The 19,663-nt window shown below is 36.2% G+C and overlaps 1 protein-coding gene across 1 annotated transcript in view; it reads right to left on the minus strand.

Moving 5' to 3' along the window:
• Nucleotides 1-3,452: 3,452 nt before the first annotated feature.
• The window catches only part of LOC106091249 (uncharacterized), a 100,831-nt gene continuing 84,620 nt past the window's right edge, over nt 3,453-19,663 (minus strand). The window contains exons 2-5 of the mRNA XM_059360898.1: nt 18,512-18,701; nt 18,047-18,451; nt 17,722-17,973; nt 3,453-4,434 (exon numbers count right to left, since the gene is read on the minus strand). Of these exons, the coding sequence (XP_059216881.1) occupies nt 4,170-4,434; nt 17,722-17,973; nt 18,047-18,451; nt 18,512-18,534 (945 nt within the window). The 5' untranslated portion in view covers nt 18,535-18,701 and the 3' untranslated portion in view covers nt 3,453-4,169. The remainder of the gene's footprint in view (nt 4,435-17,721; nt 17,974-18,046; nt 18,452-18,511; nt 18,702-19,663) is intronic.

Genomic DNA, 19,663 nt, shown 5'->3' on the forward strand with positions numbered 1-19,663 from the left:
ATACTGTAAAGTCTTCTGAGTAAAAATTTGCTAAAACCAATTTTTTTGGGCCTATGAATTTATAGTCGTTTTCAAGGCCAAAAAACGCTGTAACTCCTTAATTTTTTCGAATTTCGAAAAATGTCCAGCGTTCCGCAGTTCGAAATTCGAAGACCATTCGTAAAATAAACAGAATTACTTAAAATTTCACATTTAATTTTTTTGGATTTTTTTTAGCAAAGGCTAACTAACCCCTTATGAAAATTTGCAATTTTTGATGCGAAAAATTTTTTCGAGTTGAGTATACAGTATTGAGGATTATGGCAAAAAAAATCGCATTAGTGCAACTTCTATATTTTTTCTTCAAAAAATAAGCTCAAAATCGCATAATTAATATACGAAAAATTGTAAAAAAATCAAGGTGAGTTTGAAATTGTTGTAACATCTTTTGTTTTGCGAATTTCAAAATTATGAGGACAGCGTTGGATTCGTGAGAAAATCCACTTTCGGTAGAGGTGCTGGACGAAAGTTTTCTGTGTAAAAAATTTGCTAAAACCAATTTTTTGCGCCTATAAATTCATAGTCGTTTTCAAGCCCAAAAACGCTGTAACTCCTTAATTTTTTCGAATTTCAAAAAATTTTCAGCATTCCGCAGTTCGAAACTCGAAGACCATTCGTAAAATAAACAGAATTACATAAAATTTCACATTTAATTTTTTTGCATTTTTTTTGCAAAGGCTAACTAACCCCTTATGAAAATTTGCAATTTTTGATGCGAAAATTTTTTTCGAGTTGAGTATACAGTATTGAGGATTATGGCAAAAAAATCGCATTAGTGCAACTTCTATATTTTTTCTTCAAAAAATAAGCTCAAAATCGCATAATTAATATACGAAAAATTGTAAAAAAATCAAGGTGAGTTTGAAATTGTTGTAACATCTTTTGTTTTGCGAATTTCAAAATTATGAGGACAGCGTTGGATTCGTGAAGAAAATCTCTTTCCACAATGGTGCTGGTCCCAGCAATACCCTTTCCTGTTTCCCTGAAAACGTTACAGTATTGCTACAAAATCGCATAATTCACATCCAAAAAAATTCAAAAAAAAAAAAAAAAAACAAACGTCAGTTTGCTTTAATTTCCTACGTTTTGAAAACTTCAGAATTTTTCAAACACCGTTGGATTCGTGACGCGACTCTTTTCCGCAAGCAATTCTGCAAAGCTTTCTTTGAAAATCAACGCTAAAACCAATTTTTTTTGGCATAAAAATTTAAATTCGTTTTCAAGGCCAAAAACGCTGTAACTTCTTCATTTTTTCGAATTTCGAAAATTTTCGAGCATTCCGCAATTCGAAATTCGAAGAGGATTCGTACAATAAACAGAATTACTGAATATTTCACATTTTATTTTTTTGCATTTTTTTAGCTAAGGCTAACCCCTTATAAAAATGAGCAATTTTTGATGCGAAAAAATTTTTCGAGTTGAGTATACAGTATTGAGGATTATGGCAAAAAATTCGGATTAGTGCAACTCCTATGTTTTTTTCTTCAAAAAAACAAGCTCAAAATCGCATAATAATAACCGAAAAGAGCTAAAAAAATCAAGGTGAGTTTGAAATTTATTTATTTATTGCTCATGTACGCACACGTATACACACACGCACACAAATTTCTTTGTGTGTGTTGGCAAAACGTCGATCAGTTTGATGGCAAGATGGCGGAATGGACCATATGATTTGTGGTTGTTGTACAAATGAGACCACCTTCAATAGTTTCGCCATGTCTTTGTTGTTTTCTCCTTTCCTTGCCTATGGGAGAATTCTCCCATATTTTCTGCAAACGTCCACACACTTCCTTCACTCGTACACACACGCACAAATTTCTTTATTGGTGTTGACAATAACATCGATTTGGTAAATCAACTTGATGCCAAAATGGCTAATTCAATGGATTTCTGCCTTATGATTCTTTATGTTGTTGTGCAAATTAGACAGCATTTAAATAATTGAGCCTTCCTTACCCAATTTTAATTAAAGTGCTATAAACCCCGTTTACACTGCTCATTAAATCTGTATTTAAGCTCTCGTTAGCTGATTTTATAAAGGGAAAACAGATGATCGAGCTATTAAATCCGGATTTAAAGAGCAGTGTAAATGGGGTTTTATATTTTGAAGTTCATAATTCACGGTATATACATTTAGTCACAATAGAGAACTGAAAAAACACTTCAATCACAATGAGTTGTAAAGCTTTGCTCGTGTTGTGTTGGCATTTCTATGGTGCCATCTTTTGTGTTTCCTATAACACTAACATTCGCTTAGCAAAGACACCAACATCAAGCAGCATGAAGGGGATTCTCATCAGGAGATACGTAGACTGCGCTACACTTTAAACGATAAATTTTCGGATTGCTTTATTGGGTATTTCAATCTGGTTGAAAAAATTGCGATTTGATTAAATATCACAAAAAAGAATAAAAGTACGTTTACATTGGCCACTAAATGCGGATTTATGGCCTTTTCGAGATTTAAATCCTGTGTTTTTTTGCAGGTTTTACCTTACAAAAATACACAGGATTTAAATTTAAGTCTCACTTTTGCTGGATTTATTTTTAAATCTCAAATAAAACCGATTTTTTGGCTTAATTATCGAAGTACCAAAGTATGCAACTGTTTTCAAGAATTGTGTATGGTTTCATATTCATGGATACGTATGTACGATCGTGTTGGTCACTTAAATCCCCAAAAACACAGTGTAAACGTACAGGATTTGTGTTTGGATTTAGTTAAATCCAGATCATAAACATTTCAATGTAAACGTGCTATAACTTAAGACTAGGTTTGACCCCAGTGGGTCAAAATTAAAAGAAGTTTATATTTGGATATAGCCATAAAACACATTACAGGCTCATTTATTGCATGATTTCGGTGTAATTTTATACACAGAGTTGTATGGAAAATCTTCATATCTATGCCGTGTTCGATCGAGATCGAAACATATTTTGATATATCTGTCATTTAGATCGAACTTTCGATTGAGGGTCATGGGTCCATAAAAGCCGCATTTACTGCCGAAGAGTGAGCTGTTTTGGAATCCTCGTCAACCTTGGCATATATGGTCTAGATCGGACCATTTTTGGATATAGTTGCCACATAGACCGCATTTTGGGCTCATAAAAAAGTCATTCTTCATTTGATTTGAAAGAAATTTGTCTGAAATATATATCAATGGATATATATTTTATGTTTTCTTTTTATCATTTTATATATATTTTTAATATTTTTTTTTACTTTTCCTGTTATTTTCCCCAAGTAATAGTAGCCTCGTTTTTTGTTATTTAATATTAAATATCTTTTAATTATTTATTAATTGTTTTTGTTTATAAATGTTATTTACAATTTTACATACATAATATAACATACATATGTATGCATACACGCACACATAGAAATCCACATATACATATATGTATATATATAAAATCAATACACTCCATATAGAAATATTACAATATTAAAATTATTTTTTATAATTATAATAACTAAATTAAAAATTAATTCATAAAATTCCTTATACAATTTCACTGGGAGTTTCTTCTTCTCGAGGGTTCCCAAAGAGAAAAATGTTGAATATAAAGAAGTTGTTGGTCATCGGTTTGGTAAGGTGAGTAATTAGTGTGGTAATTAATAGGATTATATAATACATTGTTGTTGCAGTTGCTATTGACTATTTGGGGGCATTTTTGGGATGGATGGTGAGGGAAGGTAGTCAGAGTTGATGTTGCACATCATTGTATTCGCTTTATTATTTTTTGTTTGAGTTAATGTAGTAGACATTTATTTATGGCATTCTTACGAAACGATTAAATTAATTAATCGTTTTCAAATAATAAAAAAAAACAAGTTTATAATCAATTTAAAATTAGTTAATAACTATTAAACTTTAAATGTTTGTTTTTAGGTATATATATATATAAGTATTATTTTTATTGTTTTATTTATTCTTGTTTTTGTTCCTCTTCTGTTGTTGTTCTGTTGGATAAACAAACATACGAACTAGCAAGTCACTTGCAGCAGGTACGTTACAATACGTTTCGTTTAGTGGTTGCGTTGCATTCGTTGAGTTATTCGAGTAATTGGTTTTTTTTTACTTCAGTGTTTGTGTGTGTGTGTGTTGGTCTGAGTGGTTATTTATTTAGTAACGATTGCTTTCTCTATCCGAATATTTGCCACTCATTTTGCCAACCGAATAACGATCGGAATAGGCATCGTATTTATCCGCTTTGTAATTGATCTCCTGCGGCGTATAGCCTATGTTCTTTTGCCAATGTCGCGTCCAATAAAGATCCTCATTGCGCACCTGTGACGGTGTCTTGGCATCCCTGCATACATACACGCAATAGACCATGCATCCAATGAGGGTTAAGAAACCAAAGATCAAAAAGATAATACCAAGAATCCTGCAAAGAAACAAAAAAGACAACAAAAATTAGGGAGCTACATCTAAATCTGAACCGATTTCGAGCAAATTTCACAGATATTGTGGTAGGCATCGAGATAAAGAGTTGAGCAAAATTTTGGCAAGATTGGTCAATAAATGCGCTTGCAGTGGCTCTAGAAGTGAAAATCGGGCGATTTAGATATATATGGCAGCTATATCTAAATCTGAACCGATTTCTATAAAATTCACCAGCAGTATTAAGAGTCATAAGAAAGCCCTTGCTGCTAAATTTCGAGAGAATCGGTTAACAAATGACCACTATATTGCAATATTTCTCAAAATCTGATGAACATATATATGGGAGCTACATCTAAATCTGAACCGATTTCGTGCAAACTTTATAGATATTGTGATAGTTGACGAAGAAAGCGTTGTACAAAATTTTGGGAATAAATGCGCTTGCAGTGGCTCTAGGAGTGAAAATCGGGCGATATATATATATATATATATATATATGATGCGATTTTGAAGCAATACTCTAACAATTTCATGGAAACAGAAAAGATCATTGTTTCGTCCAGCACTATTGCGGAAAGATATTTTCTTCCCGAATCCAAGGGTGTCCTCAGAATTTGAAATTCGCAAAACAAAAGATGTTGCAGCAATTTCAAGCTCACCTTGATTTTTTTTTGCATTTTTCGCATATTATTATGCGATTTTGAGCTTGTTTTTTGAAGAAAAAACATGGGAGTTGCACTAATCCGAATTTTTGTGCCATAATCTTGAATACTGCATACTCAACTCGAAAAATTTTTTCGCATCAAAAATTGCAAATTTTCACAAGGGGTTAGCCTTTGCTAAAAAAATGCAAAAAAAATAAAATGTGAAATTTTAAGAAATTCGGTTTATTTTACGAATGGTCTTCGAATTTCGAGCTACGGAATGCTGGAAATTTTTCGAAATTCGAAAAAATGAAGGAGTTACAGCGTTTTTGACCTTGAAAATGACTATGAATTCATAGGCCCAAAAAAAATTGGTTTTAGCGGTGTTTTTCACAGAAAACTTTACAGTATTGCTTCATCCAGCATATCTAGGGAAAGAGGTTTTCCTCACGAAACCAACGGTGTTTGAAAAATTCTGAAGATTTCAAATCAAAGGGAGTTACAGCAATTGCAAACTCACGTTGGTTTTTTTGAATATTTTTTATGAATTATGCAATTTACTAGCAATGCTTTAAGGTTTTCAGGGAAACAGAAAAGGATATTACTTTGTCAAGCACCATTACGGAAAGAGATTTTCTTAACGAATCCAACGCTGTCCTCAGAATTTTGAAATTCGCAAAACAAAAGATGTTACAGCAATTTCAAGCTCAGCTTGATGTTTTTTGCATTTTTCGGATATTTTATGCGATTTTAAGCTTGTTTTTTGAAGAGAAGTTGCACTAATCCCAATTTTTTTTCATAATCTTTAATACTGTATACTCAACTCGAAAATCTTTTTCGCATCAAAAATTGCAAATTTTCATAAGGGGTTAGCCTTTGCTAAAAAAATGCAAAAAAATAAAATGTGAAATATTCTGTTTATTGTACGAATCCTCTTCGAATTTCGAACTGCGGAATGCTGGAAATTTTTCGAAATTCGAAAAAATTAAGAAGTTACAGCGTTTTGGCCTTGAGAACGACTTTGAACTTTTACGCCCAAGAAAAATAGGTTTTAGCGAAGTTTTTCACAGAAAACTTTACAGTATTGCTTCATCCAGCATATCTAGGGAAAGAGGTTTTCCTCACGAAACCAACGGTGTTTGAAAAATTCTGAAGTTTTCAAATCAAAGGAAGTTATAGCAATTGCAAACTCACGTTGGTTTTTTTGAATATTTTTTATATGAATTATGCAATTTTGTAGCAATGCATTAAGGTTTTCAGGGAAACAGAAAAGGGTATTACTTTGTCAAGCACCTTTACGGAAAGTGATTTTCTTAACGAATCCAACGCTGTCCTCAGAATTTTGAAATTCGCAAAACAAAAGATGTTACAGCAATTTCAAACACAACTTGATTTTTTTGCCATTTTTCGAACATTATTATGCGATTTTTAGCTTGTTTTTTGAAGAAAAATCATAGGAGTTGCACTAATCCGAATTTTTTTCCATAATTCTTAATACCGTATACTCAACTCGAAAAATTTTTTCGCATCAAAAATTGCAAATTTTCATAAGGGGTTAGCCTTTGCCAAAAAAATGCAAAAAAAATTAAATGTGAAATTTTATGTAATTCTGTTTATTTTACGAATGGTCTTCGAATTTCGAACTGCGGAATGCTGGAAATTTTTAGAAATTCGAAAAAATGAAGGAGTTGTAGCGTTTTTGGCCTTGAGAACGACTTTGAGTTTTTATGCTCGAAAAAAATCGGTTTTAGTGATGTTTTTCACAGAAAACTTTACGGTATTGCTTCATCCAGCACCTCAACGGGAAGAGGTCTTCCTCACGAAACCAACGGTGTTTGAAAAATTCGGAAGTTTGCAAAACTATACTTGCCGCAAAGGAACAGCAGATGCCATAAATATTTTTCCGTCCCATATTCTTTCATTAGAAGATATCCGTTGATAATAATTGCTTTGCCCTGATGATCCATCGCAACTCCATTTTCTGATTAATGTACGTTTTTTTGGGAACAGTCGCCACCTCATTTTCAGGAAGACTCTGCAGCAGCCGTTTTGAAGTAGTATGATCCATAAGATTCTGCAGGCTGGTTTTCACAGAGAATCCCGTAAATTCTGTATTCAGTGGTCGTGAATCCAATTTGGTTTGCGTAGTATGCCTATAGGTGGGTGAAATGTCAACCCCGTTTTGGATTAACGATGTTCTTAGTATGTCAAATTTGTCTTTGGAAATTTCTAGGTTCATAAACAAGGCCAAAGCTTCTTCTAGACTATACTTTTTAATGGGTGTGTTTGTAGGCGTGGGGATGCCTTCTCTAACACTTTTTAAACGCTTAGGGCTTGCATCAGCAACAAATTTTGTAATCTGCGATCAAACTTTTTGTTTGTCCTTTGTATATTTGGTAGACTGCGCTTCCGATAATAGCGGCGTGGTCAATTGATTGATGTCATCTGTAAGTCTCCTCTCTCCTGTGTAAACTGAACAATTCTCCATACATATATATATATATATATATATATATATATATATATATATATATATATATATATATATATATATATATATATATATATATATATATATATATATATATATATATATATATATATATATATATATATATATATATACCATTTTATTGCATTATTACTGCAAATCGGACGAACATATATAAGGGAGCTATATGTAAATCTGACCCGGTTTCTATGAAATTCACATGTAATGTCGGGAGTCATAAGAAAATCCTTCCTGCCAAATTTCAAGAGAATTGGTTTACCATTTTATTGCATTATTACTGCAAATCGGACGAACATATATATGGGAGCTATATCTAAATCTGAACTGATTTCTATGAAATTCACCTGTAATGTCGAGAGTCATCGGAAAATTCTTTCTGTCAAATTTCGAGAAAATCGGTTAACAAATTATCATTTTATTGCAGTATTACTGCAAATCGGAAGAACATATATATGGGAGCTATATCTAACCGAACCGATTTCTATGAAATTCACCTGTAATGTCGGGAGTTACAAGAAAATGCTTCCTACCAAATTTCAAGAGAATCCGTTATCAAATGACCATTTTATTGCAGTATTACTGCAAATCGGACGAAGATATATATGGGAGCTATATCTAAATCTGAACCGATTTTTTCCAGTTTCAATTGGCTTCGTTTCTAGGCCGAAATACATGTCTGTACCAAATTTGAAGACGATCGGATGAAAATTGCGAGCTGTAGTTAACTTGGAGAGACCGAAGGATAGACAAACAGACGGGCATGGCTAAATCAAATCAGAAAGTGATTCTAAATCGATCGGTATACTTATCTATGGGTCTATCTCTCTTCCTTCTGGGTGTTACAAACAAATGTACTAAGTTATAATACTCAGTACCACAGTTGTTTTTATTGTTGTAACCACATTTTCATGTGAAGGTGGCGATCCTCGTCAAGCTCCTGTAGGTGAGCAGGCTCGTTTCGGTCCAAAGGACCGATCGCCGCGGGAACAGGGTGGCCATTGGTTTTTTAAAGGCGTCAATAACTCGCCTTGTCATATCGAGCATCATAGGCAATCAGTATTTGTGCAAGAGCCGGTGCCACCCGACCTCTCACAGAGACTCTCCGCTTGATACCGCTGATTGTCCGCGAGTGCAGTTACAGCTATTCCGGATGGAGCATTCCACTATCCGCAGCCCGCCCGCCACTATCCGGACGTGCCCGGTAGTTCGCAGCTAAGCTTCTCGTAACAGCAATGAACACCACACAGATCGTACCACAGTATTCGAGCTTGTGTGGTGCTCACAGTTATCCCGTGCCGAGCTGTACCACAGAAGTGGCGTAGGGTATAATTGAAAGAAAATGGATCAAATCTAATCGAACCAATGAAAGATTCAACGCAAACTATCAGAACTGGCTTAAGGAGGACACCATCTTGGATAGATTGGTAGAAGAGATACCCACTAAATCAACGGGAAAAGCAAAAGGAAGACCAAAAACGAGTATGGAGGATTGTTCAGTTTACACAGGAGAGAGGAGACTTACAGATGACATCAATCAATTGACCACGCCGCTATTATCGGAAGCGCAGTCTATCAAATATACAAAGGACAAACAAAAAGTTAGATCGCAGATTACAAAATTTGTTTAAAAAGGATTAGTAAGCGTTTGAAAAGGATTAGTGAAGGCATCCCCACGCCTCCAACAAACCCATTAAAAAGTATAGTCTAGAAGAAGCTTTGGCCTTGTTTATGAACCTAGAACTTTCCAAAGACAAATTTGGCATACTAAGAACATCGTTAATCCACAACGGGGTTGACATTTCACCCACATATAGGCATACTACGCAAACCAAATTGGATTCACGACCACTGAATACGGAATTTATGGGAGTCTCTGCGAAAACCAGCCTGCAGAACCTTGTGGACCATATTACTTCAAAACGGCTGCTGCAGAGTCTTTCTGAAAATGAGGTGGTGGCTGTTCCCAAAAAAACTTACATTGGTTAGAAAATGGGGTTGCGATGGATATCTTCTAATGAAAGATGGCATTTATAAGCAAAGGATATCTTCTAATGAAAGAATATGGAACGGAAAAATATTTATGGCATCTGTTGTTCCTTTGCGGCTAGTATAGTTTTGCAAACTTCCGAATTTTTCAAACACCGTTGGTTTCGTGAGGAAAACCTCTTCCCGTAGAGGTGCTGGATGAAGCAATACCGTAAAGTTTTCTGTGAAAAACATCGCTAAAACCGATTTTTTTCGAGCATAAAAACTCAAAGTCGTTCTCAAGGCCAAAAACGCTGTAACTTCTTCATTTTTTCGAATTTCGAAAATTTTCCAACATTCTGCAATTCGAAATTCGAAGACCATTCGTAAAATAAACAGAATTACATAAAATTTCACATTTTATTTTTTTTGCATTTTTTTGGCAAAGGCTAACCCCTTATGAAAATTTGCAATTTTTGATGCGAAAAAAATTTTCGAGTTGAGTATACAGTATTAAAGATTATGAAAAAAAATTCGGATTAGTGCAACTCCTAGGTTTTTTCTTCAAAAAACAAGCTCAAAATCGCATAAAAATATCCGAAAAATGCAAAAAACATCAAGGAGAGTTTGAAATTGCTGTAACATCTTTTGTTTTGCGAATTTCAAAATTCTGAGGACAGCGTTGGATTCGTTAAGAAAATCACTTTCCGTAAAGTTGCTTGACAAAGTAATACCCTTTTCTGTTTCCATGAAATTGTTAGAGTATTGCTAGAAAATTGCATAATTCATAAAAAATATTCAAAAAAAAAACCAACGTGAGTTTGCAATTGCTGTAACTTCCTTTGATTTGAAAACTTCAGAATTTTTCAAACACCGTTGGTTTCGTGAGGAAAACCTCTTTCCCTAGATATGCTGGATGAAGCAATACTGTAAAGTTTTCTGTGAAAAACTCCGCTAAAACCTATTTTTCTTGGACGTAAAAGTTCAAAGTCGTTCTCAAGGCCAAAAACGCTGTAACTTCTTCATTTTTTCGAATTTCTAAAAATTTCCAGCATTCCGCAGTTCGAAATTTGAAGACCATTCGTAAAATAAACAGAATTACATAAAATTTCACATTTAATTTTTTTTGCATTTTTTTGGCAAAGGCTAACCCCTTATGAAAATTTGCAATTTTTGATGCGAAAAAATTTTTCGAGTTGAGTGTACAGTATTAAAGATTATGGAAAAAAATTCGGATCAGTGCAAATCCTAGGTTTTTTCTTCAAAAAACAAGCTCAAAATCGCATAAAAATATCCGAAAAATGCAAAAAACATCAAGGAGAGTTTGAAATTGCTGTAACATCTTTTGTTTTGCGAATTTCAAAATTCTGAAGAGACCCTTGGATTCGTGAAGGAAATCTCTTTTCCCTTTTCTGTTTCCCTGAAAACCTTATTGCATTGCTACAAATAATTCATAAAAAATATTCAAAAAAACCAACGTGGGTTTGCAATTGCTGTAACTTCCTTTGATTTGAAAACTTCAGAATTTTTCAAACACCGTTGGTTTCGTGAGGAAATCCACTTTCCGTAGAGGTGCTGGACGAAACAATACTGTAAAGTTTTCTGTGTGAAAATTTGCTAAAACCTTTTTTTTTTGGGCCTACAAATTCATAGGCCAAAAAACGCTGTAACTCCTTCATTTTTTCGAATTTCGAAAAATGTTCAGCGTTCCGCAGTTCGAAATTCGAAGAAGATTCGTACAATAAACCAAATTTCTTAAAATTTCACATTTTATTTTTTTTTAATTTTTTTAGCAAAGGCTAACCCCTTATGAAAATTTGCAATTTTCGATGCGAAAAAATTTTTCGATTTGAGTATACAGTATTGAGGATTATGGAAAAAAATTCGGATTAGTGCAACTCCCATGTTTTTTCTTCAAAAAACAAGCTCAAAATCGCATAATAATATGCGAAAAATGCAAAAAAAATCAAGGTGAGCTTGAAATTGCTGCAACATCTTTTGTTTTGCGAATTTCAAAATTCTGAGGACAGCGTTGGATTCGTTAAGAAAATCAATTTCCGTAATGGTGCTGGACGAAGAAGCAATGCTCTTTTCTGTTTTCATGAAATTGTAAGAAAATAAATGCTCAAGCGTGGAAATATGTTCAAACTATAATAAATCCGGTTGACAAATGACAAGATTATCGCAAATTAGCCAAAATCTGACGAACATATTGGGTTGCCCAAAAAGTAATTGCGGATTTTTCATATAGTCGGCGTTGTCAAATTTTTTCACAGCTTGTGACTCTGTAATTGCATTCTTTCTTCTGTCAGTTATCAGCTGTTACTTTTAGCTTGCTTTAGAAAAAAAGTGTAAAAAAAGTATATTTGATTAAAGTTCATTCTACGTTTTATTAAAAATGCATTTACTTTCTTTTAAAAAATCCGCAATTACTTTTTGGGCAACCCAATGTATATGAGAGCTTCATCTAAATCTGAACCGATTTTCACCAAACTTTTTAGACATTGTGGTAAGCATCGAGGAAAGAGTTGTGTACAATTTTAGGCAATCTTGATCAATAATGCGCTTCAGTGACCCTAGAAGTGATAAAAGGGCGAAATACATATATGACAGCTATATATAAATCTGAACCGATATCTATGAAATTTACCAGTAATATTAAAAGACATAAGAAAGTCTTTCCTGCCAAATTTCGGTTAAAAAATGAGCACTTTATTGCAATATTAGTCCAAAATACATCAACTTAAGATATGGAAAATATCAGAAATAAGCAAATACAACATGATTTTTTCAAACAACTTGGACTTAAAGTAGACTATCCCCAGTACGGATGGGGAAACTCAAACGATGGAAACACTTCTACGAGATTTTTTGAAAATCACTGGAATTGACAATCAAATCGTAAAAAGATTAGAAACTATTTTAAATGTCTTAAACTGCAAGGAAGGCATCAATTCTACAAAATATGGAGAATATGCATCAAAACTGCAACACTTTTAGCGGCGAAGTATCCACAGAAGAAATTCACTTCAACAGCCCATAAAATATTGGCACATGGCGAAGATTCAATTGACTATCAGTCGCTAGCTACACCAAAAAATATTGATTACAGAATACCTTTAAAGCATCACGAGTGAGGCAGAAAGAGGATTGATACAACATTTTGGCAGCATCTTCGGATCAACTTATATCTTCAAGGCGTTAAGTTCGGCTGGGCCAAAACTTTGGATACGCACCACCTCGAGTACATATGTAAACCACCTTTCGTCAATGTCTGGTTAAAAATGCGTAATTTATGCCCCCATAGCAGCTACATCAAAATATGGTCCGATTTTGACAAAATTCGGCACGGACATTGAGTCCATGTCTGTCTAATAAGTACAAGTCATGGTTCAATTTTGTAGAACAAAATATTGGTCCTTTTGGCAGCTATATCCAAATAAAGACCCACCTGAATCACAAACGAGACGGATGTCGAAGGCCTTACATAAGTCACTGTGTCAAATGTCAGCGAAATCGGATTATAAATGCGCTTTTTATGGGGGCCAAGACTTTAAATCGAGAGATCCGTCTATATGATAGTTATATCCAAATCTGAACCGATGTGGGCCAAATTGAAGAAGGCTGTTGAAGGGCCCAACGCAACTCATTGTCCCAAATTTCGGCGAAATCGGACAATAAATGCGCCTTTTGTGCGACCAAAACTTTAAATCGAAAAATCGGTCTATATGGCAGCTATATCCAAATCCAGACCGATCGGAGCCAAATTGAAGAAAGATGTAGAGGGGCCTAACACAACTCACTTTCCCGAATTTCGGCGAAATCGAACAATAAATGCGCCTTTTGTGGGACCAAAACCTTAAATCGAATGATCGGTCTATGGATCTGACTCAAATTGAAGAAAAATGTCGAGGGGCCTAACACAACTCACTGTCCCGAATTTCGGCAAAATCGGAGAATAAATGCGTCGTTTATGAACCCAAAATTTTATATCGATAGATCGGTCTATATGGCAGATATATCCAAATCTGGTCCTATCTGGGCCAAATTGGAGATATACGTCGAGGGGCCTAACAAAAGTCACTTTCCCAAATTTCGGCGAAATCGAACAATGAGTCCGCCTTTTATCAGCCCAAAACCTTAAATCGAGAGATCGGTCTATATGGCAGCTATATCCAAATCCAGACCGATCTGACCCAAATTAAAGTAGGATGTCGAGGGCCCTAACACAACTCACTGTCCCAAATTTCGGAGAAATCGGACAATAAATGCGTCTGTTATGGGCTTTAAATCAAGAGATCGGTCTATATGGCAGCTATATCCCAATCTGGACCGATTTGTGCCAAATTAAAGAAGAATGTCGATGGGCCTAATACAATTTACTGACTCAAATTTCAGCGACATCAGACAATAAATGCGTCTTTTACTTGCCCAAGAGCTTAAATCGGGTGATTGGTCTATATGGCAGCTATATCCAAATCTGGACCGATCTGGGCCAAATTGAAGAAAGATGTCAAAGGACCTAACATAACTCACTATTCCAAATTTCATTAAAATAGAATAATAAATGTGGATTTTATGGGCCTAAGACCCTAAATCGGCGGATCGGTCTATAGGGGGCTGTATGAAGATATAGCCCATCTTCGAACCTAACCTACTTATGGACAAAAAAAGAATCTGTGCAAAGTTGCAGCTCAATATCTCTATGTTTTTTAAAGACTGTAGCGTGATTTCAACAGGCAGACGGACGGACAGACGGACATGGCTAGATCGTCTTAGATTTTTACCACGATCAAGAATATATATATACTTCATAGGATCAGAAATGGATATTTCGATGTGTTGCAAACGGAATATCAAAATGTATATACCCCCATGCTTCGATGGTGGGTATAAAAAATTCAAAACAAGTAAAAGCGTGCTAAGTTCGGCCGGGCCGAATCTCGGAAACCCACCACCATGGATTCTGCTAAAATATGGGAGTCATATCTGGTTATAGACCGATTTGGACCGTACTTAGCACAGTTGTTCAGAGTCATAACAGAATATTATGTGCAAAATTTCAGCCAAATCGGATGAAAATTGCGGCTTCTAGAGGCTCACGAAATCAAATCGGGAGAACGGTTTATATAGCGGCTATATCAGGTTCTTGACCGATTTGGACCGTACTTGGCACAGTTGTTGGAAGTCATAACAGAACAACACCTGCAAGATTTCAGCCAAATCGCCTAAAATGCGGCTTCCAGGGGCTCCAGAAGTTAAATCGGGAGATAGTTTTATATGGGAGCTATATCCAAATCTGAACCGATTTTGTAATCCCCAATGACCTACATCAATTTTAAGTATCTGTGCAAAGTTTCAAGTGGATAGCTTTACGCGTTCAACCGCTATCGTGATTTCGACAAACGGACGGCCAGACGGACATGGCTACATCGAATCAGAATGTCGAGACGATCCAGAATATATATGCTTTATGGGGTCTCAGATCAATATTTCGAGTTATCTTTCATATGCCTTTTAAATCATTCAGTTATCTTAATTGGTTCAAAAAGATGTGATTTTTGCCACGAAATAACTGAAATTGCGCCACTGTGCGACGTTACAGAAACGACTTTAACCTAGATGACATAAATCGAAGTATTACTGTAGTGCCATTGAAAACTAATCGAGTATTGCAAGGTTGACTCTCTTTTCCTCAGATATATTTAGTAGGAGAATGACACTTAGGGTCGCCCCGGTAGCCGAGTTGGTAGCGTGCTTGGATTACCAGTGCAGGGGTTGGGGGTTCGATTCCCGCCAGAAGCCTTGATCTATCGCTACTGTGATATCACAATGGACTTAAAATTGTCTAAGTGAGTCTATAAAAAGACTGCTACTCTCACCTAACCTAACCTAATGACACTTAATGGAGGCGTGACTACACGCTGGTTGTTGCTGTGCCGACGCGACTAAGTGAATGAATTTGAACCTGCCAAGAAGGTTTGTTCGTAGACTTAACCAAAAAAAGGTTTTTATTACCTTGCTTCATGGCTCAGTCTTTTCAAAATGATGGCTATTTCTTCTGGAGGCCCCTGTAGCGCAGAGGTTAGCATGCCCGCCTTGAAGCTGAACGCCTGGGTTCGAATCCTGGCGAGACCATCAGAAAAAAATTTCAGCGGTGGTTTTCCCCTCCTAATGCTGGCAACATTTGTGAGGTACTATGCCATGTAAAAACTTCTCTCCAAAGAGATGTTGTACTGCGGCATGACGTTCGGACTCGGCTATAAAAAGGAGGCCCCTTATCATTGATCTTAAACTTGAATCGGACTGCACTCATTGATGTGTGAGAAATTTGCTCCTGTTTCTTAGTAGAATGTTCTAGGCAAAAATTTGAAAAAAAAAAAAAAAATTATTTGGCTATTTTATACCCTCCACCTTCTGGGTATAACACAACTCGAAATATTGGTCTGAGACCCCATAAAGTATATATATTCTTGATCGTCGTGACATTTTATGTCGATCTAGCCATGTTCGTCCGTCTGTCTGTCGAAAGCACGCTAATTTTCGAAGGAGTAAAGTTAGCCGCTTGAAATTTTGCACAAATACTTCCTATTAGTGTATGTCGGTTGGGGTTGTAAATGGGACATCTCGGTAAATGTTTTGATATAGCTGCCATATAAATCGATCTTGGGTCTTGACTTCTTGAGCCTTCAAAGGGGGCAGTTCTTATCCGTTTGGAATGAAATTTTGCAAGACGTGTTTTGTTATGATATCCAACAACTCTGCCAAGTATGGTTCAACTCGGTCCATGTTTTGATATAGCTGCCATATAAACCGATCTTGGGTCTTGATTTCTTGGGCCTCTAGAGGGCGCAATTCTTATCCGATTGGAATGAAATTTTACAAGACGTGTTTCGATATGATTTCCAATAGCTGTGCTAAGTTAGGTTCAAATCGGTGCATAACCTGATATAGCTGCCATATAAACCGATCTTGGGTCTTGACGTCTTGAGCCTTCAAAGGGGGCAATACTTATCCGATTGGAATGAAATTTTGCACGACATGTTTTGTTATCATATCCAACAATCGTGCCAAGTATGGTTTAAATCGGTTCATAACCTGATATAGCTGTCATATAAACCGATCTGGGGACTTGATTTCTGGAGCTTCTAGAGGGCGCAATTCCTATCCGATTTGGCTGAAATTTTGCATGACGTATTTTATAATGACTTTCAACAACTGTGCCAAATATGTTTCAAATCGGTTTATAACCTGATATAGATGCCGTATAAACCGATCTGGGGACTTGACTTCTTGAGCTTCTAGAGGGCGCAATTCCTATCCGATTTGGCTGAAATTTTGCATGACGTATTTTATTATGACTTTCAACAACTGTGCCACATAAGGTTCAAATCGGTTTATAACCTGATATAGCTGCCATATAAACCGATTTGGGATCTTGACTTCTTGAGCCTCTAGAGGTCGCAATTATTATCCGATTTCGCTGAAATTTTGCATGACGTATTTTATAATGACTTTCAACAACTGTGCCAAATATGTTTCAAATCGGTTTATAACCTGATATAGATGCCGTATAAACTGATCTGGGATCTTGACTTCTTGAGCCTCTAGAGGTCGCAATTATTATCCGATTTGTCTGAAATTTTGCATGACGTCTTTTATAACGACTTTCAATAACTGTGCCAAATATGCTTCAAATCGGTTTATAACCTGATATAGCTGCCATATAAACCGATCTTGGGTCTTGACTTCTTGAGCCTCTAGAGGTTGCAATTATTATCCGATTTGTCTGAAATTTTGTACAGCGCATCCTCGCATGACCATTAACATACGTGTTTATTACGGTCTGAATCGGTCTATAGCCTGCTACAGCTCCCATATAAATCAATCTCTCTATTTTACTTTTGGAGCCCTCAAAGTTCACAATTCTTATACGAATTGGCTGACATTTTACACAGGTCTCCAACATATAATTTAATTGTGGCCCGAACCGGACCATATCTTGATATCGCTCTAATAGCAGAACAAATCTCTTCGTTTATCCTTTTATGCCCAAGAAGAGATGCCGGGAAAAGAACTCGACAAAATGCGATCCATGGTGGAGGGTATATAAGATTCGGCCCGGCCGAACTTAGCACCCTTTTACTTTTTTCGAACTAATACTTACCACACATAGACTGGTTCATGGAATTGCACCACAATAACAAAGCCCAGAGTAACCAAAATTAGACCCAGATTCAACAATAACATTAGACAACAAACACCCTTGACATTGGGACAGAAAGGATTTGGAGCTGACATGGTCTCAATTTTGGCTCCTCTCTTTGTTGTGCTTCTGGCACTGCGACCGGTTTTGGCTGTACTGGCAACGGAATATACACTTCGTGGCGCTCTAGAGGCAGGGCGATGACTGTAGCGACTAAAAGAAATCAATGAAATGAGAAAAAGAAGAGTAAGAATAACTACACATTTTTCCTCTAAAGTAGAAGTACCTTATTTCCGAAGGCGCCTTATAGGCAGCACTGGTCACATATATATCACTGCCTGTATCACCGCCTCCATGATCATAACTCAAAGCCGATGGCGCTCGTGGCGGCAAACGTGAAGGTGGGGGACCGCTTAGCGAACGTGGTCCTCCGCTATCAACCACCGACTGCGAATAGTGGCCATTTGAGTGACCGTTCGTATGGCCATTGTTAATGCGCGTTTTTCGCGATGAATGATAATGACCCTGAGGTGAGGTACGCTCGTGTGCTATCGTATATTCGGACATGGTGCGTTCCGAGGGTGCCCTATGAGATTCTTCGCCATCCGTGGAATAGCCACGATTCGAGTGGACATAGGGAGGATCGGGTGTGGAACGGCCATGGGTGGCAACATAGTGGCCACCTTTGATTCTGTGAAAAGGAAAATTGGGAAAATTACTTTTAATGAGCAGAAATTTATGTGTAACTCACTTTTTTACGCGTCTCTCATGCATGGTGATTTAAGTTCTTTTTTTTTGGCGTGAAGCGGTTGAGCAGGTTTTTGGAGAGTTTCTCAGGGATAAGTATTTCAATGAATGGTGTTGATTTGTATTTTCGTAACTCGAAAATGCTTTGGTTGGTTCCTTAATTTCTTAATTCATACGACCATGATATTGAAAATCTGAAAAGAGGAAAGAAAATCATTGTAGCAATGAGATTTGGCAGATTTCCAGTCAAGGATTGTAAATAAAACGTGTCAATGATTTTAAGATTTTAAAGTTATGCATCTTTAAAAATACTTAAAATCCATTTTTGAGCCTGAATTCTAAAGAGTGGACCCACTAAGCACACTTGCACAATTCTATTTGTAAGTAAAACAATAACTTTTCAGTCAAGTAAAGCTAGCTAAGTTCGGCCGGGTCGAATCTTATATACCCTCCCTCAGAGATCGCATTTGTCGAGTTCTTGTCCCGATATCTCTGTTTAGGCAAACAAAGGATAAAAGAAAAGAATTGCCATAATATTGGAGCTATATCAAGTCATGGTCCGATTCGGACCATAAATGAATTGAATGTTGGAGACCATAGTAAAAGTCTTTGGGTAAAATTTCAGAGAATACGAGTAAGAATTGCGCCCTTTAGGCGCTCAAGAAGTAAAATAGAGAGATCGGTTTATTTGGGAGCTATATCAAGCTATAGACCCATTCGGACCATATTTAACACGCATCTTGAAGGTCATGGTATTAGCCGTTGTACAAAATTTCAGCCAAATCGGATAATAATCGCTCCCTCTAGAGGCTCAAGAAGTCACGATCCCAGATCGGTTTATATGGCAGCTATATCAGGCTATGGATCGAATTGAACCATATTTGGCACAGTTGTTAGAAGTCACAACAAAACACGTCATGCCAAATTTCAACCAAATCGGATAAAAATTACTAAGCACAGTTGTTGAAAGTGACACCAAAACACCTCAAAAAACTTCTTTCAAATCAGAAGAGAATTGCGCCCTCTAGCGGCACAAGAAGTCAAGATTCAAGATCGGTTTATATGGCAGCTATATCAGGTTATGAACCGATTTAAAGCATACTTAGCACAGTTGTTGGAAGTCATAACCTAACACGTCGTGCAAAATTTCAGCCAA

This window comes from Stomoxys calcitrans, chromosome 1 (assembly GCF_963082655.1).
Source record: "Stomoxys calcitrans chromosome 1, idStoCalc2.1, whole genome shotgun sequence".
In the NCBI taxonomy this organism is placed as follows: domain Eukaryota; kingdom Metazoa; phylum Arthropoda; class Insecta; order Diptera; family Muscidae; genus Stomoxys; species Stomoxys calcitrans.